Source organism: Odontesthes bonariensis, chromosome 22, assembly GCF_027942865.1.
Source record: "Odontesthes bonariensis isolate fOdoBon6 chromosome 22, fOdoBon6.hap1, whole genome shotgun sequence".
In the NCBI taxonomy this organism is placed as follows: domain Eukaryota; kingdom Metazoa; phylum Chordata; class Actinopteri; order Atheriniformes; family Atherinopsidae; genus Odontesthes; species Odontesthes bonariensis.
In genome coordinates this window covers 24140515-24166919 of record NC_134527.1, presented here as the reverse complement: position 1 = coordinate 24166919, position 26405 = coordinate 24140515, and the positions used below count along the sequence as shown (strand labels likewise).

Below are 26405 nucleotides of genomic sequence, written 5' to 3'. Positions count from 1 at the left end.
AATTTCGTGAGCTGGACGTACTGAATAAAAGTCAAAAGCTCTACACAAAAATGTAAGAAAATCAAACAATCTAACGATCTGACAGGAGCTACATTGAACACATATTTCTACTGTGACTGCATTACAAGACAAACAGAATATAAAGATCTACTTTATTCTTTCAGCCCCACCCCACAAAACGCTCTTAAGAGCAAGTTGACCTCCACGTGAGAACAATGCACTAAAACCAGTGAGGCCTTGCTTTAAGTGTAAGCATGACTCTTGTTAGGTGTTCATTCATGTGTTACCTTGTTCTTGTTCTTAATGAAAGGCCACAGTTTGCCCTTGCTCTTGCCAGCAGGCTTCTCTTTGCCCTCTCTGGAGCTGGACAGGCTGTTCTCAGACACTGTCCTCTTCATGGCCTGACCGTAGTCCTCAAACTCCACATCTCCAGGGGGCTCAAAGCCGGACTTGTAGGACTCCACCACCTGCTTGGAGTCCTTGTGGGAGACAGCGGTTGCAGCAGTTAGTAGATGTCTTTTTTCTTTCATTGTATAATAGTGACTCAAAAGAGGATGTCTGCTTGTTGAGATTATCTGAAAATGAGATGCAGCACCTCAATGGCCTGGTGACTTTCTTTTTTTTCTCTCTGATAAGAAAGCGGAGGGACTATTCAGTTTGCCGGCCACAAAAGAGAGAGGAAAAGACCTAAATCTGTCAGTCAGGAGTCGTGACGAAACACAAACACTGGGGACACAGTGAGGTTAGTCAGACACAGGAAGAAGCACATGTATCAGCTGCAGTGTACATGGACATATCTGAACTGGAGTTAGGTTAGGTTAAAGATCTGGTGCTGTTCTCTCCATATATGAGAGAATGATAAGAAGAGACACACAGAGGAGAAGAAGCATGCGATCTGTCATCGCCGTTGTTTACTGTTCCAGAACCATTACAGTCATCTCCCTGGAGCTGGGCCATGTGTGTAGCTAGACAACCACACAAACATATATAGGATGTGATCCCTGGGGAAAGGCTTGGTTTTTTTTTCATGAAGGCCACCACCATGTGACATCTTGATATATCTTGTTGTTCTTTTTTTTTTTTAAACATAAGCTGTTTTCCATTTTAGTTTCCAGGTCATAAAAAAGTAGTATGCAATAACATTGAACTGGAGCCAACAACCGTATAACTGCTTCAAAAGAACATAACAACTGAATATATGGTTCAAACAGTCTCCTAATTCTATAAGCGGTAAAACAAATAGTTAATCATTTTAGAAATAACATTATTCACCTCCTAGCAGAGTTTGATGATAAGATTGATACTGCTCTAGTGTCTGTCCATGAAAGAAGAAGCGACGGCAGTCAGCTAGCTCAATTTAGCACAGGACTAGAAACAGTAAGGGGGGCACTTTACTTAAACAATGTTGAACATGTTGAGTGTTAAGCTGCTGACAGAGTTAGAGATTTTAGTTGTTTCTATACCAAACGTAGCACTCTTAAACAAGCTTTTTAAATGCACATACACTTGCTAAAGCAAACTGATAAAATCCTTTAACACTGGCAAAAGCATCTTGTTTATCCTCAGTGCTCTGGGGGGGGTCACAGTGTATTCAGACCTGGTCTGATAACTCCCACTACCCCCCACGGAACAAGCTATAACAATGACAACATGAAGGGGTGGATTTCACCATATACTGAAGGCTATGTTAGACCTGTTTCTGATAAGGACAGCTGTCTGAGATTATAATCAATGCTGATTGGAGCCAGATATATCGAGACTATGGCAGAGTCATTTTGAGGTGGGACTGAATGCCAGTTGAACACTTTCACATCGCACTGAAAAGCCAGATGTTAGCAGGTGTTGATGTGCTTTTTGACCAGTTTAAAAGGTCTTTTGTTACCTCTGAACAGATACTGGAAACTTTTTTGTTTCCAGTCAAGTTACTGTAAGATCATTTTGACTATAATGTTGAACAAGACTAGACGGTATTTCTGAAGTGGTATGAGTAATGTAGACCATGTTCTTCATAGCAGTGGCATGAATCTGTAGGTCAGTTAGTCACTCAACTAAACAGATCATTTAATTGTTTAGCACAGCCGATCCCTTTCATGAGTAGAGACTTGTTTAAAGAAAAAAAGAATAATCAAAACTGAAGCAGTAAAGGCTTGTTTATCCAGACTTTTGTTCCTTATAACAACTTTGATTTCATAAGACCTCATAACCTCCCAAATATCCGAGTCTTACAGACTCCAGACAACTAATGTGCAGTGAAAGCTTTTTCAAAAATGTGAAGGCCAAAGCCAAATTTGCAATAATCCTTGTGACATCACCGGTTATTTCTCAGTCTTCTGAAAACACCCCTTTAAAGCCACAGAAATATTACACAACCTTTTCTCTGAGCTGAGTATTACACTGTACATCTGGTGACAAATGAACTTGCCTTGCTGTATAAAACCTGTAACATGCACCTTTCCAGTGGATTACTTTGTGTATTTTTAATGGGGGAAACGCACCGTGCGTTTGTATCACTAGTTTTCTTGCTATAAAGGGGAGAGCAGCATCTGTTTGAGTCTGTCTTTGTTGAGTTAAAACATAGCCCTCCTACAGCCCATTATTGTTCAATGATGGGCTGCTTTTATTTCTAAAAAGAAAGTTGTTGCCTCAGCGATAGCCTTATCGACAATGCGTGGGTCGTGACAGACTGCCTGGTTGAGTGAGTAATATGTCCCATATGGTGGTGTTTGTGCAAAGATATATTACTCTGCATACTTACAGCCTTGGGTTCAATGGACTCGGCAGCTTTGGTCATGCCGTCTAAACACTTCCCCACGATGGGCAGCACTTGGCGGTCCACCTCTGCGAATGTCTTCATGCATAGTCCTACTCTCTCGATTCTTTTCTCCTCCATGTCCTGCAGTTTCTGCATTACAGCACAGGTATACACATACATAAGTGTGAGCATGGACACCACTTGATATGAAATAAGATGCAGTTTAAGTCCGTCTAAAATCTTTGGCTTCTGAGGATTAGATCAGTGATACCAAAAAAACATTAGAAAAGTTGAATATGTTTTATAAAATATTAATACAAAAAAGGTCTTCACAAAATAACTGTGCTCTTAATAAGGATTCTATGTCATATCTTGCATGTTAAAAATGCATTTTTAGTCATCAACCCAGAGGGGGTTGGGGGTTGTTGGCTCATTGCACATGAATGCACCATTCTAGCAGACTGCTCAATCAGAAGTAAACCATGAGATGTTTTATGTTGTATTTACCTGAAATATATTGGGAATAATTGTGTAGTAATGGTCATTCTGCTCCTGGTTGAATTTCTGAAGGTAGGAGGAGTAATCGCCCTTACTGTCTGCAGCCATCTGTTGCCTCATCTGAGCCTGCTGCCGTGCCTGAAGAAAAAACACACACAGACGTGCACATTACACACACGTTCCTCTCGCTAAACTTCGGTGTCCCGTTGATTAATACAAGGATATAGGTCACACACACATATCCACATTATCAAAACCTAAATGACTACCTGTCCGTTTGAGTGCTCATGCACACACATAAACATGGAGCTCGTGGACGCATGGACGTAGGTGCAAATTCAAGTTAGGGAGCAGCAGCAGCCTTTGGTATTAGATCTAAATGTAGGCCAAGACAAACATATAAAAAAAGGCACTACACCGGCTGCAGAATGGAGGGATTTGGATTTTGACTGCCTGTCCAATCTGGGCTATGCCTATTGTCAATAGTGTTGATCATTTTAGGTGAGTTCATTGTAAGGGAAGCAGGCAGTCAGAAACGCAGCAGGAGAAGCCTATTACGGGCTCACGGCAAGCAGATGGAGATGAGATTAACGCAGCGAGACAGCGTGGGGGTGTGTGTGTGTTAGCATTCGCACCACTAAGTGCTCATATCTTTTTGCTTTTTCCATTAGATCTGAAGCCCGTCCACTCATGTGGATTTCACAAAGTTATCTATAACAAAGAGTCACCTTTCGAGTCTGTGATTCCAATCAACATTTGGTCTGCTAAATGCATAAAGAAAGGCCAAAAAAATGTTGGACAGTCAAAGTCACAATTTTGGGAACCAGCGGTTTTCACCTACACCACAATGGTGAAGGCAAGAGTCTCTCAAATCCACACACATTTGTGCAAGTAGAGACGTAATAGAGAGAAAGGGGGGACATGATAATCTCAGATGTCCAGCACGATGACAGATACTACCTTGGTGGAAGATGATAGTTACAGCCTCAAAAACAGGAATACGAAATCCAGCAAAAAGCTTCAAAGTGTACGTGAAAGTCAATTCTAACATGGCTTCAAATGAACGTACTGGCCTGTGAGCATGCGTTGGTGCATTTGTGCTACGCTAGTGTAGGTGCATGCACAGTGTGCTAATTGTGTTGAGCAACAATGAGGGTTCATGTTGTCTCCATGGCAACAAAACTAGTAGCAAAACTTCGAAACAAAGCTGCTGTGCCTGCAGCCACATCACATCCTGTTGTCATTTTCTGGAAATTACCCCTTTTGCTCTTACTCGCAGCTCTGTGCGCATATGCTACACATTTCCTGTCATCTTATCAACCTGGTAAATGCTTTCTTTGAATGACAGTTGGTACTGAAAGTACTGCCTTTAACGAGATATTTGGGATTCTTCAGGTGGGGGAGTGTTCGGTAGACGACAGCGCAGAAAGCCACCAATCACAGTCAGACAGGACAAGGCGTGCTAACAGACCTGCTTAAGGCTATGTGTCAGAATGTACAGGACACCATGTGTGTATCGAGACACAAGTCGAGACAGTGTGTGTTCCCACAGATATACAAGGTTCCCTGCACGACAGACCTACCTTATGGGAACTTCGCTTCAAGGCATGGCAGAAAATAAATGTACAAACACACACACACACACACAAAAGGACTGTTAGCTGTTTCCAGCTGAACAAGAAGTTGCCATAGATGCACTCCCTGAAACATCAAGGGCCCTCATCTCTCAAAAAGGGAAGTTTGCACTGAATCAGTGCATCAATTAAAAAAATACTCTTTTAAGCTTTTAGTAGATATTGAACAGATGTGGCAAGGAGTCTGAAGGTTTTTTTTCTGAGTTCTTTATGACTCAGGGAAGTCCATCAGTCTGTGTGTGAGGGCCGGGGGGAGGTTCCACACAGACCTGTAACAGTCTATGTGGACATCTGGGCTGCAAATCAAAACCCTAAACCGAGGCACTTGTTTCTGAGAGGTAAAGGGAACAGTCTATGGTTTGCTCCAGCTGCACGGACAACTGCGAAACCTCAGCTCGACAAACATCCCATTTTTTACATTAAAGGAAGACATCATAAATCAGACAAAAACTACCACTGGAACTTTAAACCATTCATTCATCCATTCATTGAACCTGCTGTATCATGGTCATAGTTACAGGGGCTGGAGCTTTTTCCAGCTACTGGAACTAAACTTGTTACATACTTGTGGTTTTTACTTTAGTGTTTATGAAAAGTGATTAGAAAAAAAATGGAAAAATGGGCAATCAAATTTTTTAATTGGTAACTTATCAAATCCTGTGGTCAACATTTGCTGCCTTTTCTCTTCTTCCCCCAACACTTGTCTGTTCTTTTTATTCCACATGTACTCATACCCCAAAGGTTTTCATTGTGACTCAACCCAAACACAGACAAGTCATGTAAGGTGCCGTTTCACCCCTTCCAGGAGACAAATACTCTGTAAACTCTACATAATGAACAGAATATGTTTCAGCAAACACTCCCTTTTTTCTGGCTTAGATATATGACCAAATCAGTGTGTCATCTGAGATCAAACTGAACTCTTGTTGCAAATACAAAGACACAGACTAAAGATTTTATATGTCCCTGTGTTTGAGAACATCAAACAAAAAGTCACAAAGCAATTAATATTAATACAACTGATATAATTGATACCACTAAGTTGTTTTTCTTTTTAAATGTGGAAGAAACAGAGTCAGTTTCCACAGATATGAAGGAGTTCAGCCTTTTGCTTCTGAGTTCTTAGATCAACAACAAACATTGGAATTACAATACAAGCTAAGTTTCTTTAATTTCTTTAAATTCTTTAAATATTCTTTAATATTGTTTTAAAATGCAGTTTGACGTATGTTAGAGTATGTTCAAGTGAACTGATCACGATGTTAATGTAAAGTTGTGAGATTCTCATGCAAAACTACTCGTATAATCTTTGTGAAAGACAGTGTTTTAGACCTATGGTAAATTAATGAGCCGTTCAGACGATAAGTGGAAAAGAAATTCTGAGTAAATGAAAACTTGTTGTACTTTTGTAGATGCATATTATTTCTTTGACTAGATCATTTTCGTCTGAATCTGTCATGCTTCAGTAAACAGAACACAGAGACAACACAGCTCTTGTTTCGACTAGCTTCTTGAACCGCTGTGCTAGTTGAATTCAGTGTCAGCCTGAGCCTATTGTAGATGTCTGGCTGTATGTCCAGAGTGCAGAAAGGCTCTTTCTTCCAGTCTATATTTGCATGATAATCGGGTCTGAACTGTGTCAACTCTGAGCCTGAGCTCTGCTCCAGCAGCTGATGTAGCGGCAGGAACACGTGCTGCTGCCCCATGATGCCTTGCGGCCGTGGGAGATGTGTGGGTTAAAAGCTAGGATTTTTGAGCACTTTGTTAATTGGAAACGACAACAGGAAATGACAAAAGCAACAGGCCCAGGGGGCTCTGGTCTACAGTTCCTGGGAATCGGATGATTGTCCAATGTATTGTTCAATGTGAACACCAACAGGCATATTTAAGTCTTTCCAATGAAAAAAAAGTAAGCAAACCTACATGTAAAACATGTAACACACACAAGCATACAAATAACACAAACTCCTCTGTAGCTACGACCCATACAGCACACACATTACGTGGTAGCTGCTCTACAATGATAATGAGCACTCAGTCCTGCTATCAGCTTGTTTAGCAGCAAACTGCTGTGTGACAATGGCACCTTTTACAGACCATCCCTGGCATCAAATACACGGTTACTCAATCTTTGCTGTCTTTCGGGCTCAATGGAATGACAAATCAGGGTCAGGGCTGACAGAAAAATTGTAAATGAAAAAAAGGTGATTAAAAAGAGCAGGGTGCTAGGTGGGAGGAAGGCCAGGCAACTGTGTTAAGCATGTGGGGTAAAGGACAAGCTCACATGATTGGTGTTTGCTGCTCGGGAGTGAGATGACACATACCTTTTCCACGTCAGCTTTAGTCACGTTGATGTCAGCATCCATCTTCTCAAAATATTGCTGTGCTCTGTCGGCCTCTTTACACTCCCTCTCAAACCTTCTTTTACACTGAAATGAGAGAATATTAGACTTAATATGATCACACACATACATTCCTGCAATGAGCACTAGCAGGAACAATATAAACATGACCTTTACTGAGCATAAAATGGATGTCACGACTTATATACATGTACGTCATACAAATTTCAGGCCCAGCATTGTGTGCAGCAGAGGTGAGTTTATGTCACTGACACAGCAGTGGGGTCTGTTAAAGTCTGCAGCCTGCAGATTAAACAAATATTCATAGTGGCCATTTGTGGACAGAAAAACAACCATTCATCCACCCTCTTTCGACCCCTCTAACTGAACAATCAGTGTTTGTTGGGCCAGTGTGCACTCTGAACTACGTCTCTCTGCCTCGCACACAATGGTATCATTGAGTGCACAGAGAAGTTTGAGGAGGACAAGGCAGTTATGCATTTCTCTCACAGCATTTCTCTCCCTCGTCAAAGGGGCCAGGCAGAGATAAGAAGTGGTGCTATGTGAAGTTTCTCCTGTTACTCCTTCACAAAGACAAATGAAATGCTGGACCTGCTCTTGTAGTTTTTCCAGCATTTAATAAACAATAAAGTGAGACAAAACGTATCATATCTGGTCAAAAGGGTCAATATCATGTTCAGTTCTTCGTGGTCAAAGTTTCAAAGCTTGAAAGAATTTGTGTCGGCGCTACTTGTAATAAACGCATATTTATTCATAAATGTCATGGTCTGAAAGTAGATGGTTTGATCTCTGGCTTCCCCGGTCCACATTTCGAAGTGAATGAACAATATCATCGCCCCTAATGCATTCATTGGTGTGTGTGCGTGTGCATGTATGATGGCGAAAAAAGCACCAAACAGGCTAAAAAGCTGTGTTGACAAAGAAGCGCTGTATGAATGCATATGTGAACGTGACCTGTAGTGTAAATGCACTTTGAGCCGTCATCAAAATAAGAAAAGTGCTGTATGAATGCAGCCCGTCTACCATTTACACGCTTTGAGATTTCAGGTTAGCACAGAACAGGAGGTCCCTAAAAGCTTTGTACAATCAGGCAGAGATTGACTGAGACCTCCTATCTGTGCTCCCTGGGTTCTTGACGACATGCGTCACACGGCTCCGACTTGAGTATCTGAGGCAGCATGTGTTTTTGTATCATGTTACTTATTTTATCTGGCACTGACATCCCTTTCACCAGCTGGAAATCACACATGTGACAGAGGATTCAGTTGTGCATTGTGTAATAACATAATCAAACCAAATTCTCCAACCACAACAGGAATGTTTTTGAGTCTTTACTTAGTCTGGTGCGTCTTCACTGACCATTATATTACTCAGAGGGCAAAATGAGTTGCCAAATCTAAATACAATCCTCGTTTTTTTTTATTCATGGTTACCTGCCAAAGAAGACATGTGAACCGAAGCTCGGTATTTATTTTTCATTTTCATTCTCAAAAACAACATCTGTCGAACTGCACACAAATGGGGGCCACTTACCGATTCCAGCTGTTTCCACGAGCTTTCAACGTGCTGCTGTGCCTTACGCCCATCATGGAAATGCTGTTGGAAGAGATAAAAAAAAAAATTTATCACACCATTCATGAGCTCAGGGGATTTGAAAGCAGGTGAACGTGACCTTGACATAGTGGGGATTATAAATGAGAAGCAGTGTGGAAGGAAAGTCTCAACCTTATTAACTGCTAGGAATATCACTCACACTGTAATAGGAAGGTATTATGGTAAACTAGTAAAAGTAGGGCAAATTCAGATAGACGCTATGTAGCTGTAATAATAATTATCACCACATAAGACACGGGCTTTACACAGGGAGCTTTGTCCAATCTGGAGCAGATGGCTATTAGTCTAAAAGATCATATCCCACATTCAAAAAGAGAGCTGGGGTTACAGTTTCAGTTTATTTCGAGCAGGAACGAAAGAAAAAATTGATAAAAAGCACTAGAAGTTCCACCGAATTTGAGAAAGTTAAAAACATGGTACATGAAACAACAATGACACTGAGGGACCAGTAACAGTGTTCCGAGGCAGAACAGACACTGTTTTCATGAAGCTTCAAAGTCACATGTTTGCACAGGGTAATGCGCCAGCAGCGAGGTTTCTGTTGTTAAAAGAGCTTTTCTCTCTGCTCTCTGACGGGACGTCACACATATTTTAAACTTACAATTTCACGAGCTCAGTAAGAAGCATGAACAAGCTTTCTTTTCCAACATGAATGATTTGAAGACGATATTCATGTTGTCCCTTAACTGAGGCCTAAAAAGATGAATAATGACACTCTATCAGCCACTTGTGTCCCTGGTGAATTCCTGATAAATATTTCTCTCTTTTTTCACACTCAGATTGACATTTGTGGTTAAGAGTGAAACGTCTAAACCACTAATATCTAACCCGAGAAGAAAAACTTTAGAGAATTTTGTGTTTCCCTTTGAAATAATTAGAATAGTTTTGGAGATTCCCCTGAGTTTCCATCTGTGGCTATCACCAGGCACATGTAAAGCAGATGATGTTGTTTTAAGTGCTGGTTCCTCTGCCGAGGTAAAATCAGAGGCTGAAGAATTTGTTTGCTTGTTTGTCTGTAGGCAAGATTACAAAAAAATACCAAAAATGTGAAATAAAGCCTTGGAGGAGGATGAGATCTGTGAGTGTCGTAACAAAAAAGGAAAGTAAACCAAGACAAATAGAATAGAATAAGAAACAGATGATGGGTAACGTTTAAAGTGAAATGGCAGCTTGTCACACCAGAATAAAGCATGAACGAAAAGCCAGACGTAGTAATCTCAGGCCTTAGTGGCACTGCCAAGTGTGGCATATTGGACAGAGCTAGGTGGCAGCTGCTGGTCTGAACTCCAGCAACACATATGCTGTGTGTTTCTGTACAAAGTCTCACTTGGCCCAAAGGCAACAACTCTTTACAGCTCTTTGTGTGGACCAAAGACCAAATCCCCAGGAAGTGGAAAAACAGAGGAACAATTCTAAAACTCTGTTGTTTTTAAATTAGGCTGTGATTACTTCTAATGCATACAAATACTTCTTCCATTACCTTGTGGTCTAGTTTGCCTGCCAAAGAATTAAAACAGAATCAAGCTGAAATGAAAACGACTAGACTGTCAATGGGGTATCCCCTGGTTACGCAGACTGCGGAAGCTGAGCTCAGTAGCTGAGCTGAATATCGATGCTGCTATTCAATAAAATACGCAGCCCCTTATAAAGAACAGAAGGCTTTTGCTTGGGCTTCTCTGGTATTACAGTGCTGAAGCGGCACGAGGTAGTCAGTATTTCCATGTAATGCCTTACACACTCAGAGGCAAGGGATGTGAAATAAACAGTGATGCAGGAGACACAAAGGTTGATCTCACCTGAAAAACGCTGGAAATGAGAGTAGTTTGTGAGAACTGGTTTACCCCTAACAGTCATACTTCTCAATTCCCAAAGTTTTTAGGGAAGCTGAATAAAATAGGGAAGTGCTCCAATGTTTCAGAGGAAGTATTTAAACTAACAGAAACAGGAGATTGTGTAGTTTCTGACAGTTCAATCGAGTGTTTTTTTTTTTAAATTGCTGACCATCACCTTGACATACCTGTTAGATAAGAACAGTGCTCTCAATTCTTTGAATGAATGTCTTACTTGATGCTGATAAAAGTGAGGATATCTCAAAGCCTTCAGAGGAGACACAGAACCAGACTGGTTGACGTCAGTGTTACTGCGGAACATTTGTTCATATAAATATTTGTCTCCATAACGACGTTTCTGAGTTTTGTCCAGCATCTCATCTTGCTTAACCAATCATCCATCACAGAAAAGATAAACAAACAAAGATGCTCATCTAATGATGACATCATGACCAAACCAAGACACGTGAGCTAATTTCCTTTCAAACATGTTAAAAAAAAGCAGATCAGCCATCCAGGATGCAGTTATTCAGCCCATGGAACGGACACTTGTGCAGATGTTCTGAGGTGTCGGCTCCTCTTTGTTTAAATCAGAGATGCCTTCATCCCGCATGGTCTGTCCAGCTCTTGGAGTTGGAGCAGACGTATGCCATCTTTCCTCCACCTATTCCAGTCAGTAACAGAATGTGACTTCTGGCACTGTCGGGAACATCTGACAGCAGCAACAGGTGCCGCTCTCACTTACCCAGACACTTGACACAAAGAGTGAAATTCTTGACTCCAAATTTTTACAACACCAATATATTCATCTAAATATATTATTTTTATATATTCTTGTGTTGGCAAGTACTAGATAAAAGACAGCAGATTTAGCATTTCCTTTATAACACAAGGCATACCAGCTCTCTTTGTTGAGACGAATACAATTTCCACAGAAAAATTTCTCATGGTACAACAGAGACTGACAGATCCCCTCCAGGTATCTTGAAAAAGAACGACTTTGTGCAAGAAAATAGGACACAAGTCTGGTTATAGAGGAGATTTTGTCTAACAGTGTACTATGTCCTACTTCTGTGGGCTTAATTGATAAAAAATCTGATAAGTGGCATTTTTATCTGTAAATACAAACAGTCAAGTGTCTCCACTAGTCACTGTATCTCTTTTCTGCCTATTTACAAACTGAATAAATATAACATGCACTCACAAGCTGCCATAACCATGTTTCTAAGTGCATGGCTACCACTTATAAGTAGATCTATAACTGTGTAACATACCGTGAGCAAAGCAAAGAGAGGATCAAAAAACATCAGAGAGGAAGAAGAACCTCGTATCAGCACAGCATGAATATTGCATTAAGGTGTGCATATGTATGTCTCTAAGCGATTAACCTCTAACTGATCTGATCAGTGGAATCAGCATACAAAGAGATGATCAAGCTGTGTGACCATTAATATGATGTTTCAAACCTGAGTGATGCTGCAGAGGTGAAGTAAAGCTAGACTGAGATGTGCAACTGGTGACAATGGTGTGGTCGTACGAACAGTTATTTCCCTCAGGTTCCTCTTTCTGTCCAGCATGTAAGGCCTCTGTAGACTAACACAATGTTTGTGCAATGTGATTGCACCTTTCATCTCTGCCCCTGACAGATAAATGTGGACAGTATCCTTCACCAAAACCAGCTAAACACGTTTCATTGTGCATTGTGTTTCTGCTGAATTGTCACTAAATGTTCCTCTTATTTTTCTGGCTTTGGCAGCTGAGCAAGAGACATTCTTTATGGCTCTTTTCTGAATGGCCGAACACGTCACCTTGCAACCTCCCCCAATGCCAAAAGATATAATTATATACTGTGATAAAGATGCAAGAGGAGAGAGAGCGCACAGAACCAACCCTACTGATACAAACAAGGAAATAAAGCATGGTGACATTTAAACAGTGATAGACGCACTGAGTCGTGGCGGCCAGGGAAGTCTTGAAGGGTGTTTAAGGGTCTTCATCGGTCCTCATTAGAGAGGACAGCTAAGCCCTGGTGAGGACAGCGGTGTGCTGACTGAGCACCTTATTATGAGTCCTCAGCACAAATACAGTCCAGTAAGACTTAGGCTCTTCATCCCATAATATTAAACATTTTACTTAGCAATTAAAGAATACATGTAATCTTTTCTGCTTACTGCTGTTATTTTTTAAATCTGTTAAGGAACCTAAAGGTTCCATCTGGGACACAACAAAGGGAGGTGGGAACAGTTACAAAACTAGCCTACATGAGAAACTAATGAGGAATTATTTCTCCTTCTGGGTTTCTAATGTGGATTTGACCTGTCCAACAAGCTCCATGTAAAGCCAGGAGGGGCAGCTCTTTGGTCCTCCATTAATCCCACTGTCTGGGTCTGCCTGAACAGCCTTGTCTGACATGTACACGAATCAAAAGGCCATGGTACATGAATATGAGAGAATAACCAGGAAATGAGTTGGGGGAAGTTGGTGTCACAAAGCACGACTGCTCTACAACCACCATTCAGAGTATCACTAACACTTTCTAGAAAATCCCCAGTGTTTTTACTGGTAACCAACTGACGGCCCTTTATTGTTAGCTGCAACTTTCTATTCTCAGTAGCACAATATAACACTGTTCTTCAGTTGAACAAATATGTCTAAATGCCTGGGTGATGTTTTCCCAATAAACATACTATCCTGATGTGACAGAAAAACTGTTAGCTCAACGTCTCCAGATGAACCGATCCTCTGTTCAAGGAAGATACTGTAAGTAACATTATGAAGGGAAACCCGCAGCAACGGCTAACTGAATCAACACAGTTGAGGGTTTCTTTAGTCAAGACACATGACACACTATCAGCAATATCAGCTGCAAATGAGCATGAAGTGCAAGAGTTGTGAATGCATAAAAGGAAGGACAGCGGGGCCAGAATGGATGAAACAGACATTTAAGAAAAAAAATAAAGGGACAGAAGAGGATGTGAGACAGAAGAGAGGTGTCAGAGGGACATCCTCCAGCCTGAGAACAGCAAGGGTCTGTCCAAGGACCCTCTATGACAAGAAACAAATGTGATCACAGTAAGAGATTTTTGCTATGCCAGGCTAATCCACACCAGTTTAAACCACAGGAAAAAAAAGAGTTAAACAGTTCTAGCAAGAGAGGAAGGATTCCCATTTGGAAAAGCTCAAAATCCTCTTTGTCTTTGTGACTGTTGTGACTAAAACTGGGACTAAAATAAAGTGGTCCACAGCTTCTTGTATGAAGGAAGAGTAAATGCGGCAGGTCCTGATGTCACCACTCGTACAAATGAACATTTTCCACTCCAGTTCCCTCAGATGGACTTCAGAGACATGAGAGCTCATGACAGATTTTTCAGAACAAACCTTTTCCATCTGGGTAGCTCTACACCAGTACTACTGGTTTAATTGAAATCATGCTGTTATCTACAAATCATGCAGGTCCACAGCTTCATCAAATAATTTTATAGAGTCAAAGAAAGAGGCTTATTTCTTAAGTTGGTTTAAAAGATGGAAATAAAGCTGTAATGTGAGGCGAACTGTGACTGTGTTCCATAAGAAGGACTCCATCAGACACGTTCTGCACTTCTGGTAAGCCTTCGGGTGCATCTCTAATTATTCAGCGATGACCTCGGCTCATGGAGAATTGAGTATGTGGGGGGGGGGGGTCAATGTGTCTGTAATATTTCACAGAGTATGTCCTAAATTCTAAAGTAAACTTCTGCTTTATGTGCAGAGAATGAGAAGTCAATAAGGACAAAATAAAGACACAGAAGTAGAAATAAAACACTTCAAATGGTAAGAGACTAATTCCTCACCGATTTTCTCTCAGTCTTGAGCTCCTGCAGATAGCGCGTTAGCTCGGCGATGATTTGAGTCGTCAAGTTCTCGGCTATAACCTCGTGCTGACCCGCGTAGTCGTTTAACTCATTAAGTGTCATCAGGAAGGCTCGACAGAAGGTGTATCTGTTGAAGGACAGGAAGTGAGGTCAGAGAACATGGTGGCCAAACACAGGAACGATAGTAGTGTTTTGGATTTGGTTTGGAAGAGGTTTGTGATTCAAAGAAAAGGAACTTCTTAAAGTAGCCATTTAATATTTTAGGGAAATGTGTTTTTTTAATGATTTGAAAGAAACATTGTATTTTGCACTTTGTTGTATAGATGTAGCAAATTCAATATAACGTGTTTCTGCTGGCACTTTTAATTAACAAACAAATATCATCGTGGTATCTTTCTTTTCATGTCTCCAACATTTTGAAATGTTCCTTTAGTGTATTAGCTGTTGCATGATCTTTTCACTTACTTGCTCTCTTCCTCTTCTTTTGAGTTCTTCTTGGGCTGATATTTCTTTGATAGATTCCTGTAAGGACAAAGAATTCAGCCTTGTCAGACACTTCTGACTGAATCTTTACAAAGAGCCCAGTCTGCAGACCAGTTGTCCACCATTCCCATTATATTTCCCTGAGTATGCCCTTATGGACATGCCAAATGATCCTCTAGTACACCATTCAATCCTGCAGAGTGCTTTCTGCTCCTGCTACTACGTCCCCATTTTCTATCTTCATGCCATATATCATAGCTCCCAGGAGGATGCATGCAGAGCAAGTCACCAGAAACAAGCATGCTTCTCTAAAGCAACCATTGCCCTTGTTTTGACTCTGGCTGTATGCTAGTGGCACAGGATGAGAGGATTGAGAGAAGGAGAGGCAAAATGGGATGTACAGTAAACACAGTACGGATAAAGGAAATATGTCACTGTGCCAGCTGTGGTGAAAGAGTAGTGTTTGGATTAGTATTTCAATGTTCCTCTCTTAACCCCACATCATGATGTACCAACAGCTACAATACATCATGTCACATCTTTCATTTCGACAAGGTGACACAATCATCACCCAAATGGTCTGTCAGCAAAACACAATATCGTACACTCTGCTCTGATGGATTTGGGTGCACATTGTGCGTTTGTGCCTTCGGGATTCTTTGTCTAATTAAAGAGCATTGTTCTCATGTTGGATATAAACAAACAAGAGATGCACTTACACAAACAACAGACCCAACAGAAACAAGTAAAAAAATCTATCTGTTAACAAGGGTAGGGGAAATTAGTCCACTGATTTTATGTCAGAATCACAAGCATTAAGTGCGGCAGTGTCATTTACTTATAGGGAGCTGTTAACAGTCAGAGTTCACTGACAGAATCTAAGGGCCTTATCATGTAAACGTTATCAGAGAGGATGCTTACTCTCCTACTTAAATGAATAATGCATGGATTTAAACACTACATGTAATGTAGGTCTGCAGAGCTCTCTCTGCCAACATCCCCCACGCCTCAACTCTCCAGTGGTGTTTGGACTGTTGCTAGGCAGATCTATCTGTGTATCTTCCTCTCTGTCCTTCCCACCCCATCTCTAATTATAGCGCCAGTTCACCCATTCATTCGCTCACAACCAGATGACATGTCTGATTGTACTCTCACTGCTAACATACATAGATATTTACAAACTTGTCATAATTATGGTTGCTGCTTACTTTTGCAAAGAAGGATTAAAGGAGCCTTTTGTTTTTGGTCTGGCCCAAGGAGGGTATGATATGACTCGATAGTTTACTGGAAAAATTGTCTATACATACTGGTTGACAGTATAACCACAAACTCTCTTTTCCACCCTCGCCCAGTCTCTTTTTCAAGCAGGACTTTATTCCCACTTTATATGGATTATGACAGACTGGAATTTGGGGGAGGAGGAGGCATTAATGCATTGCCCTGCAATAACGAGACTGAAGCATTGTGCATGTTTACACCAATGCGGGGAAGAGGATTATTCATGGATTAGTGCGCTGTGTGGCTGGTATGGTGATAAAAAGGGTGCAAAGTAGAGTTAAAGCCTTGGGCAACATTAAATTAGTGAGGTATTTTGAAAAATACATATAGTTTTGAAAAACTTAGTTTTGAACTGTATTCCAAAGGCCGGCCTCACTTCCACAGCTGGTGATCAATACTCTGTGCACAATAGCTGACCCAGTTCTACAGACCTTTTTCATGATTGATCCGACTAACGTTTTCTCAATCATTTAGTCTGCAATACAGAAAAATCTGTATCTGCTTTCAACACTCGTAAACAAAAGATATTGAATTAAGATTACTTGTCAACTGACCGACTGAGTAATTCGTTTCAAAAGTTTTTGGTTGTCCAAATGAGCTAAATCAGTGAGCCGGTACTGGCAAAACCAGAGCATGCACAGCTCCATTTCCAATGTTATCAATGTTGTGACGTGTGAAAATATTATCTGAGACAGACAAATCTGCCCAACAACACAGATGAAAGACAAGAGGACAAGATCAAAGGGCCAATTCCATTAGTTTATTAAATCTAAGAGCCTTGCGTTTCTTTTGGTGTGAGTGTGGCTGATAGATTAAACCGGATCTCATGAGCTAAGTTGATTACTTATAAAAGATAATTAGTTCTGAGGTATGGTGTGTTGCAGTGTGTTGACCACACTGGAAAACTCTTACTCAGCCTGGTCAGTCCAAGCATCCAAATTTGCTAATTTTAGCCTCTTTTGACAAGCTTGCCAATTTGCACATGCGTATTTTTATGTGTGCACTTTCTGGATATCCACCCCAGTTGGACAGCAGGTCCACAGTATAAGCACAGACACCGAAAACATCCGCACCATCTGTGAAGCATAAAGTTAAATCAAGGCCAACCTGCCACAGTGAGATGATCCGAACATACTGTAGACAGATGCTAATTGAACTGAATCATAACAATTTGTGCTCAAAAGCAAGTACAAATGTGTGGGGGGGTACATTGTTTGTTTTTGGTCCACGTTGTTTTAAGCCTGATTTATACTCGGAAACCAGGTTGTCTGCATGTGTGTCGCAGTTAACGCAGACACTACGCAGACACTACGCAGACACTACGCAGACACTACGCAGACACTACGCAGACACTACGCAGACACTACGCAGACACTACGCAGACACTACGCAGACACTCTGGTGCACCTCCTCAAAATTGTAACTCACCGCAGACAGTGCCGCAGACATCGCCGCAGGGAGGAGAGAAAGGAGGCCTCTGATTGGTCAACTCTACATCCGCTCTACACTATGCGTATTTCCGGTTTGCTAACCGGCTGACGCTAACCGTGCTAACCGTGACGATTCTTTCGCCTCTCTGCCAGCTCCAGTAGTAGCAATATTTCTTCTATTTCTAGATCGATCAGCTGTATCTCAATCAAAGTGCGCATTCGTCCAGTCGCCATTGTTGTTGAATGACCTCCATAACCGTAACACCCACAATCCTAGCTTGTTCGTGATTGTCCCTCTTGCGTTGTGGCGTGGGATTAACATAGCGCAGACAGCGCTTCAAGGCATAAATCAAAAATAACTGCGTCGTGTCTGCGACAAGCTCACTGCGACACACTGCTGTGAAGTATACACGAGCCTTTAGCATAGCCATAACAGGCTAAAATTGAAGTCTTTTGGAGAGCACCCAAACACTTTCTTCTCTGCTCATCGAACATTTTTTAAATAAGTAATCGGGCACTGTTTCTTCACATTTAGATGCTTAAGCAGATGTACAAAAGAAGAAAGAGCTAAACAAAAATTTAAGTAGTAAAATAATCGTTTTTTACATCGTAGATGTGCTTGTGTGAAAGGTTAACAGGTAGAGGGTTATGTGGTTAAAGCATGGATGTAAACACAGACAGCTAGTCCTATTATCACAAGCTGACTTAATTCTCAAAAAGAGGAGTTGGTACGTCTGCAGATGATCTGTTCAAGAGGATTTTTTCAAATGTACTCCAACAGTATTGGCCAGTCATTCTGAAATGGGGGGGTAAGGGTCAATACTTAAGGCATTAGCCATATTGACCATCCTCTTCAGAGATGGGGATTGCGGATTTGGGGAGTATCTCCAACCGTGCTGGCTGAGCTGCGGGAGGCCTTAAGAGATGCATCCTCGCAGTACAGGACCGCTCGTGCTCCCATCGCTGCCTTTGAAAATCAGTGACTGTCCTATAACACATTGTGTGAGGGGGTGGAGCTAACACTTGTGGTTGGAGGAATAAAAAAAAAAAAAACTGGGTCAGACCTGGGGATGATAATGCTGATACCTTGTAGTCTCTATGGTAACGGAGGCCTCACCCCATCCCCCCACAATCTGACTTCCTCTTGCCTGAAGCCAGCAACAACAACATACAGCTTGCACGCAGGAGAGTGAAAAAGAGGCAGTTAGAGAGACTATTCTGGGTGAAAAAAAAACTAAAAAAAGGATGGAGAGACTTCCTCTCCTGCTTGTTTGTTTGGCTCTAAACCCAAAGAGCATTCTGCAAAGAAACGGCACTAAAGCCAAGTAAATATGGGGAGTTTTGAGAATTACCTGAGTTGGAACCAATAAAATCATATATTGCTATCTGGTTCCATTACTGACGTCATTCACTGATTGGTTATTGAATGGATATGACAAATCCATATCATTGATCAACGTAAGAATCCAGATTCCAAAGATATAACATTTTTACTAATCATAAATTTGATCACCCAGGAAATTTTAATAAAAACTGGAGTGTCCTTATGGTTTGCAGTGCTATAAAGACTTGAAAAAATGTTAAAATAGAACCTTAAAATGTTAAATCCCTTTTTACTGAAAGGGCTCTTATACACCGAACCGGCAATTTGCCGTCGGGCACATATGGAGTGTCTGTGACTGCCTGTTCCTCTTCTCTTTTCAGTCTGTAATGCACCATTGGCTCTGTCAGGGTCCGACGGGGGCATTTATAGCTGATTTGTCCATTGCAAAATGAAAGAACTCGTAGAAAGTTTGTGCAACCTAATTGTGTTCATTTTCAGTGCGTAAAGCTCACATTCTGAACGAAAACATACATGTACAAAACAATCTATGTTAGTTTAAAGTGAAACTGTGTTGGATTATAAAAACTGAACTCATAATGACTTTATACTAACGCTCATTTCTAAAACACACATCTTAATAATCAATGTGCACACGCGCCACAGGAATACGGGATGATGCATGGGAGAAAAGACTTGTTGAATCACACCATAACCAACTGAGCACATTTGTTGCTAGATTTAGCCATCTCAAGCCATTTCAAGCAAGTTTTTTATTTACATTAAAGCGCACACATAAAGGTCATGAAACTTTATCAACAAACCACAATTTTCCGTGGCTGTCTCAGGCGGTTTAAGCCACTGAGAAGAAATTACTCTGCAGTCGCATAAATGAGGGTGCTCCAAATATAGGGGCAGCTAATTAAAGTTGACGCAGCGACTGACTTGACCACAGTCTGTTCAGTGAGTGGCAGAGACGACAAGCAGCAGCTCTGAACCTCTGACGTGAGTGTGGGAAATCATCGTCCCGTCACTTCTAATGTAATCATGTGAAGATTTTGCACATGCAAAAACATGGCCAACAGTGTGCTGTGCAAAACCTACCAGAATAAGAGATGGGACCTTTTAGTTTGACTTGATCTACATCTGGTAGAGTTTGGACTAGAGTGGAATCATTTAAGCAGTGTTCAGCTTCCCATGTGAAATTTCTCTTTTCAGTCTCCTCCCTCACGGAGAGGTCAGAGTTCAGATTTAATTATTTCATGAGCTAGTATATATTCTGTCTTGTTTCAAGGACATTTCAATGAGTCCATTCTTTTTAATCTAAATTCATCTGAAGGAGGAATATTCATCCTGATAGCTATGCTGCAACCCCAAAAATGGATACTATTTGACATATGTTGAGTACTCACCTAATTTGCTTTGCATAGCTGGTTTCAATCTCTGATCGCTCCTTGACAAATTTGGTGTACTTCTCCACAAATTCAATCCCCCACTGTGTATGCTTCTCCAAGTTGTCAAACTGATCCTGTAGAGGAGAGAAGGATGACATTTTTACACAGCACCAAACAGGCAATTTTTTATTTTAACAATGCAGATGGATGAAAAAGAGCAGGACTAAAATCCAAAATGACCTCGATAAGGACGACACACGGTTCATATACTTCAGGACAAATGGACAACAAGTTTGTATCAGTATCAGTGTTTAGTCTCAGTTTCTGATCAGTCAGAAAAGATCTACATAATGCATGCAGCACTCAAAGAGGCGCACCTGGAATATGACCGGCACTGGCCTCTCGATATGCAATCGTTCTCAAAGACCAGTGTGACCAGTTAGTTTTCCCTTGACCTCCAAATACAATTTCAAAGTGTGGTCTGTTATGTAGGGTAAGTGCAGCTCATAGTAAAAACAGACATTAGCAGTCTGCAGCACTGATAACCAAATACAGCTGTTCAGGCTGAAGTCATTATTCATAATTTGCTCGTGACTGGTGGGGAAAATATGAGCCTCGAGTTGGCTGAGGTCACGTCGTAAAATTCATCAGCTCAGAAAAGAGAGAATTTCATCTGGGATATCAATTAACACACGTGCCACAACGAAAATCTGCGACGATTTTATGGTTGCTTTAAGAGCGATTTCCTTAAGATGGAACTGATATGAATGAATGAAAAAACATCAACCTTGGTTTGGCTCCAACAGTCCCCCATCCTTTCTTCTACCATGTCTGGAGTCCTCCTGAGTCTAGCTAAAATACTTGCAGCAGACACACTAAGCAGGTGTCAGCACAAAAAAATGTCTGTCTGATTCTCTAAGCAGACCACGCAGAGCGCTGTAGGATGACTTCAAGCATGCTGCATTGAAAGTGCTGCATTAGGAGACACAGGAAGCGGTTGTGGTGATGAAAAGATTCTAAAGCAAAGTGTACAAACTGCAGCAATTAAAGGCATCTCAAAGTGTGTTTGACACACATTTTAGTTAGACTTGAATCATGCTGAATATTCTGCACTGCATAGTTTTGTTGTTGCCTGAACTGACTCTAAACTAAAATCCCTTGAACACCTCTGAAAAAGGCTCTCACGAATCAAACGACACCCAATTGACGTACTCAAGGAAAACAATAGAGTGTACTCTGAATGAGGGGGACTTTCCAGACTGCATTGTTAGTCGGTTTCAATGAGAAATCGTTCATTAACAACCCACTCACCAGAATAATGACCAAATAAAACCAAATAATTAGACATTTCTCTGAAATAATGAGTCATCATTGCTGTCCTCTGTTTCTTTGCAGAGAGCCAACCACCTCCACTCCACGCTCAGTCTCACAACCATGTGCCAATTAAAGCCATCAAAAATAATTTACTTCATTATAAGCAGACAGCAAGCTTCCAGAGCAGGAGCAAACGTCAACTGCAGCTACATCACGCACATAAAACTCTCCTCGCCTCCTCCACACACATTTCTCACATTACCCTTTTTTGCAGGGGCACCATTTTATCCACCGTCTCTCAGCGTGGAATGCGCACCCTTTGAAACACCCAAATCCGGAAAATGTCCATTCAACTCGTCACCCTCCAAGTAATCGCCGCGGCTAGGTTGGCGAGGTCATCCACAAGACCTTTGTGTAGGTATCCAAAGGGGAGCAAGTGCAGATCAGCAAGAGTGTGCCTGGGTTGGAAACAATGTCCGCTGACCCCACTCCCACAAAATTGCAAAAGAAACTACCCAGATGTAGCAAGTAATTCCTGATATTCTGGAAGGGGCAAGAATTCCAAAAGCAGGGGAGGAACCGATGCAGCACTGGATCCCTCAACAACACGCTCTGAATATGAGGCCACGGCTGCTCACAGCATTCAGGCTTAATGCTCCATCAGGCGTAAGGTGAAATAAGTGGGATGGGAGAGCAGGACAGTGAAAGAGCGGAAAAACAATGGGAGGGGGCTTGAAAGGAATAGGAATGATAGTAGAGGCGGGATTACATTGGAGGGGATTAAATGTCGGGGGGTGGGGGCTTGTAGACCATGCTGCAGTGGCCTCTGAACTTTGTCAATCTCTAGAAAGTGTAAAATTAAATAAAACAGCAGCGAACAGCTTATTTTCCAGGTCACGGTGAGTCATTGGGAGATGATAAATCTTTGTTCGGGCAGAAGAGAAATGCGCTGGAGTAAAATGGAAAAGCCATCAGGAAAGCAATTTCCAAGCTCCAAGAGAAGAAGCAGATTAATAAATTATGAGTTAGAGGGAGGGAACTATCAAAGAAAACAACACATAATGACAAGTGAGCATGACTCACTACTCTTATAGTCTCCTTCCTTATCACATTAACCTCCTGCCACTTCAGCAACTAAAGCATTTAACTCCATACAAAATCCATTTCTCTCTGATTCAGGAGACCAGATCCAATGACAAAAATCTATAAAAGTAAAGGAAAGCACATTGTGTTGAAAGCAAGAGGTTGGAGTCTGAAGGGGTACAACTATCTTTAATAGTGAAATAAGTGGAAGATGACTCATTTATTCAGCACTAAATAAGAATATATATTTTTCTCTATAATTCTATAACACAAACAATTAGCTGTTTAGCAAGCGAGTAATATGGAGATGTATCAATATGGGAAATACTCGTATAGAGCTGCAACATATAGATGAGTCCATCAAAAGTTATCAGATGGAAAGTGAATGCATCTGTGGGAAGCAAGCCAAATCCACAAGGACACCACCCCACAACCCACAGGGTCCAAAAGGATCTATTGCTAAAGGCCCAGTACCACACACTTCAGGACACCCTCAGATGTTCTTTGTCCATGACTCGACTGGTCACAGCTCTTTTGGTTGCATAAAGACGACCTATTCAGTATTAACTGGGTGGTCACAATGTCGTGTCGATTTAATTCATAGTAGCAGTTCCTTATTAAATACGTGCGGGATAATAAAGTTCAGATTGTCGGCAGTGAACGGTCCGTGTGATGATGAGTGTCATTGGAAAAGAAATTAAAAAATAATTATGCTGAAGGCTCCTCATTTTCACCTCTATTTCTGACTTCCAGTACCATTACTTCCAAACCAAGGACTAAAATAGAGACAAGATAATTGTCCAGCCGCTTTTTTAATGCAGTCACACAAGTGGAAACTACAGCACCAGTTCACTACAGCACAAGGTTCAAGATACATACGGTCAAAATATTTTGACAACATGTGCAAAACTAAATGTGCTTCTCTGTCACCAAACGCTTGCTTGTGCTTCCTGGATGCAAATTGAACAGTGTCAGTTTTACTCTGTCGCAGCTGGCTGAACAGTTGCCAGTCTTATGGTCAACCCAGCACACAGACGTCGTAAAAACCTCCTCCTACGAAAAACTAATAACTCCTTGTCCTGACCTTGTCTTTGCTCCATTCCTTCATCTGCAGCCTCTGACACCTGACCTTGTTCCTGCAGGAGGAAAGATGTGGGGGATCCCTTCAGGGTATGAAGCGGGCCCACTCTGCTTGTTATTTCAGGCCCACTCACTGTAATGCTTGTACTGTTGTTGTAGAACATGAAAGACAACAAACAGAACTGTGACGGACGGTATTTCTTATTCACCAGGAAATGGGAAGCAGGTTCAAAGAGAGAACAAAGAAGACACATAGCAGTTGGTAAGTATAGATCGTTTTTACTTTTTATTTCTGGGTTATAAGAAAACAAACACATGCTTGTTTAAGGATCAGCCTCCTGACCCGCAACCCCAGCCCTCTCCTCCCCCTAAGTAGTGATGGGGATTATGGTGCAGGTTAATTTAACAGACTAGCAGTTAATCTGCACTCATGCACATTATTTAGCAACCACTTCAGTCCAAATCTCTCAATCACATCCATACTGAGAGTCCAATGATCTGCATACCTTCAACACAAAGGTGAGGAATACTTTCATTACGTACTACAGCCTGTGTGCCACATGTCTAAATACAAATGCATGTCTATGCAGAACAATTAATTGTTACTTCTCCTCTCTTCCACAGTGGGCAGTAGAGAGCAATAAATCCTTATAATCAAATAAGGAACTGATTTATCATTGTGGTCAGATTACAAGCAGCTCCGAGGTTTAAAAGCTGCGAGGCTTAAATCCCACTAAAAGGGTGACCTGACATCAAAATTCACGAAACAACATGCCTTCAAGATGAAGAAATGCACAAAATAAGAACCATTTGGATCACAGTATTAGGTCGATAAATGTACAACATAATGGTCAAAGAACTGCATGGATTGTAAAACCACTGAACAAACACTTCTGGGGACTTATAATCCTCAGCGGTTTTACAGCGCCTGCAGATGTCAGTTTGCTGCCCCGACGATCACAGCTAAAATCGATATACTACTGCAAACACAGAAGAAGAGAATAAAGGGAGCAGTTCAGTGGTCGACTGCAGGGAAAGAACCGAACGACAGGAAAAGGAAATTGCTGACTAATAAATTAGAAAGGAATAAAACACAGATCCAAATCGGCAATCATCTACAACTAAAATCTGAAATTAGGTTACATTTCCCCTAAAAGATGTACGCAACCAAGCAAAATGGGTACATAGTGTGTTTTCTTTCACAATAAAGACACACCTTTTCAAAACCTAGCTTCAAGCTTTCACAATGTGTAAGCGAGTGGTGGTTGTAAGAAGCCGAACCATCAACAGGAGGCATTTCATAGAAAAGAAAGAGAAAGAACCTCACACTGGAGTAAAGGATAATTCAAAGGGGCTGTGGGGACAGATGTTCAGCTGGAGCACAGACAATGGAAGAAGAAGCCCACAGATGTCTTTGCTTTCTTTTCAACAGTTCAATCTGCTGACCAAAGAGGAAGGGGAGTAGTTTGGGGGTCAGCCTTGTGCTGGAAACTCTACAACACCAAAAGAAAGCTGCTCAGAAAAAAAGAGCTAACCTCTGTTCTGTCAGTCTGAACCATGTTGGTTCAACTGGACTGAAACCTCATGCAGAGTGTACTTAATCTACAGTACATACTATTCACTGTTTAACGTCTGACTTATAAAAGCTGAAGAATATGTCTCCAAAAAGGAGCCTCGTGAGCTGATAAACCCAAACTGCAGTGGGAGTGAGAAGGGTGAGAAACTGCATTCACCCAGAACGGCTCATTGGGCTGTGCGGGTCCTGCCAATTAAAATATCAAACAAATAGCCCAACTGTTCAGGCAAAAGAAAAAGCATTGCCCTGAATGAAGCAAAGTGCCACTAACTGTTTGATTCCCTGGACTCACTCCTCAAACTGACCGGATACACGACAGACTCAGAGACGCAGTGTGTCCCGTGAAGCACAGCCACTCAGATCTGTTGTCATCCGTGAGTTGGTCAGTGCAGCGTTTCGCTGTGTGTCACGCCGGTGGGCGTCCGGCAGCATGAACAAATATTTGATGGAGATGCCAAACCCCCTCTTCAACACACACAAGGCTTTGTCCAAGAAAGCGGGCGGAACAATGTCTCCATAGCCCCGTGTAACCCCTGTGTCAGAGAGGAGTCATAGGAAAAGACACACACGGACATGCGCGCGCACACACATAAACAAAGGCAACTGATCATGTGCGGGACCCCTGAATTGCCGCCGTCAGCATTTTTAGCTCAGGTTATTAAAAGACTGAGAAGTTTGTGAACCTCACTGAATGAGGATTAAAGAGAAAGACACAAGCACACTGTTTCTTCAAACAACAAGCACTGACATTTAGCTTCAGTGCAACATTGATTGATTCTTACTTTTGATTTCAGACTGCTGGATAGCTAAATACAAGCCCAACAACAATAACTGAACTTTGCAAACAGAGATTTATCATCACTATTTATGATCAGTCATAAGAAAATCCCTTTCAGCGAGACACA

At 41.5% G+C, this 26405-nt stretch overlaps 1 protein-coding gene across 11 annotated transcripts in view; it reads right to left on the bottom strand.

Moving 5' to 3' along the window:
• fnbp1b (formin binding protein 1b) overlaps positions 1 to 26405 on the bottom strand; it is a 53627-nt gene that overhangs the window by 17445 nt on the left and 9777 nt on the right. For 5 of the 11 annotated variants that reach the window (XM_075456019.1, XM_075456014.1, XM_075456015.1 and 2 more), the window contains exons 1-8: positions 20466 to 20605; positions 15007 to 15063; positions 14521 to 14668; positions 8781 to 8843; positions 7209 to 7313; positions 3260 to 3388; positions 2756 to 2902; positions 288 to 479 (exon numbers count right to left, since the gene is read on the bottom strand). In XM_075456019.1, coding sequence (XP_075312134.1) covers positions 288 to 479; positions 2756 to 2902; positions 3260 to 3388; positions 7209 to 7313; positions 8781 to 8843; positions 14521 to 14668; positions 15007 to 15063; positions 20466 to 20605 — 981 coding nt within the window. Of the gene's footprint in view, positions 1 to 287; positions 480 to 2755; positions 2903 to 3259; positions 3389 to 4833; positions 4849 to 7208; positions 7314 to 8780; positions 8844 to 14520; positions 14669 to 15006; positions 15064 to 20465; positions 20606 to 21234; positions 21350 to 26405 lie in introns of those variants that run through there. The other 6 variants (XM_075456012.1, XM_075456013.1, XM_075456009.1 and 3 more) reach the window with 5 other exon arrangements.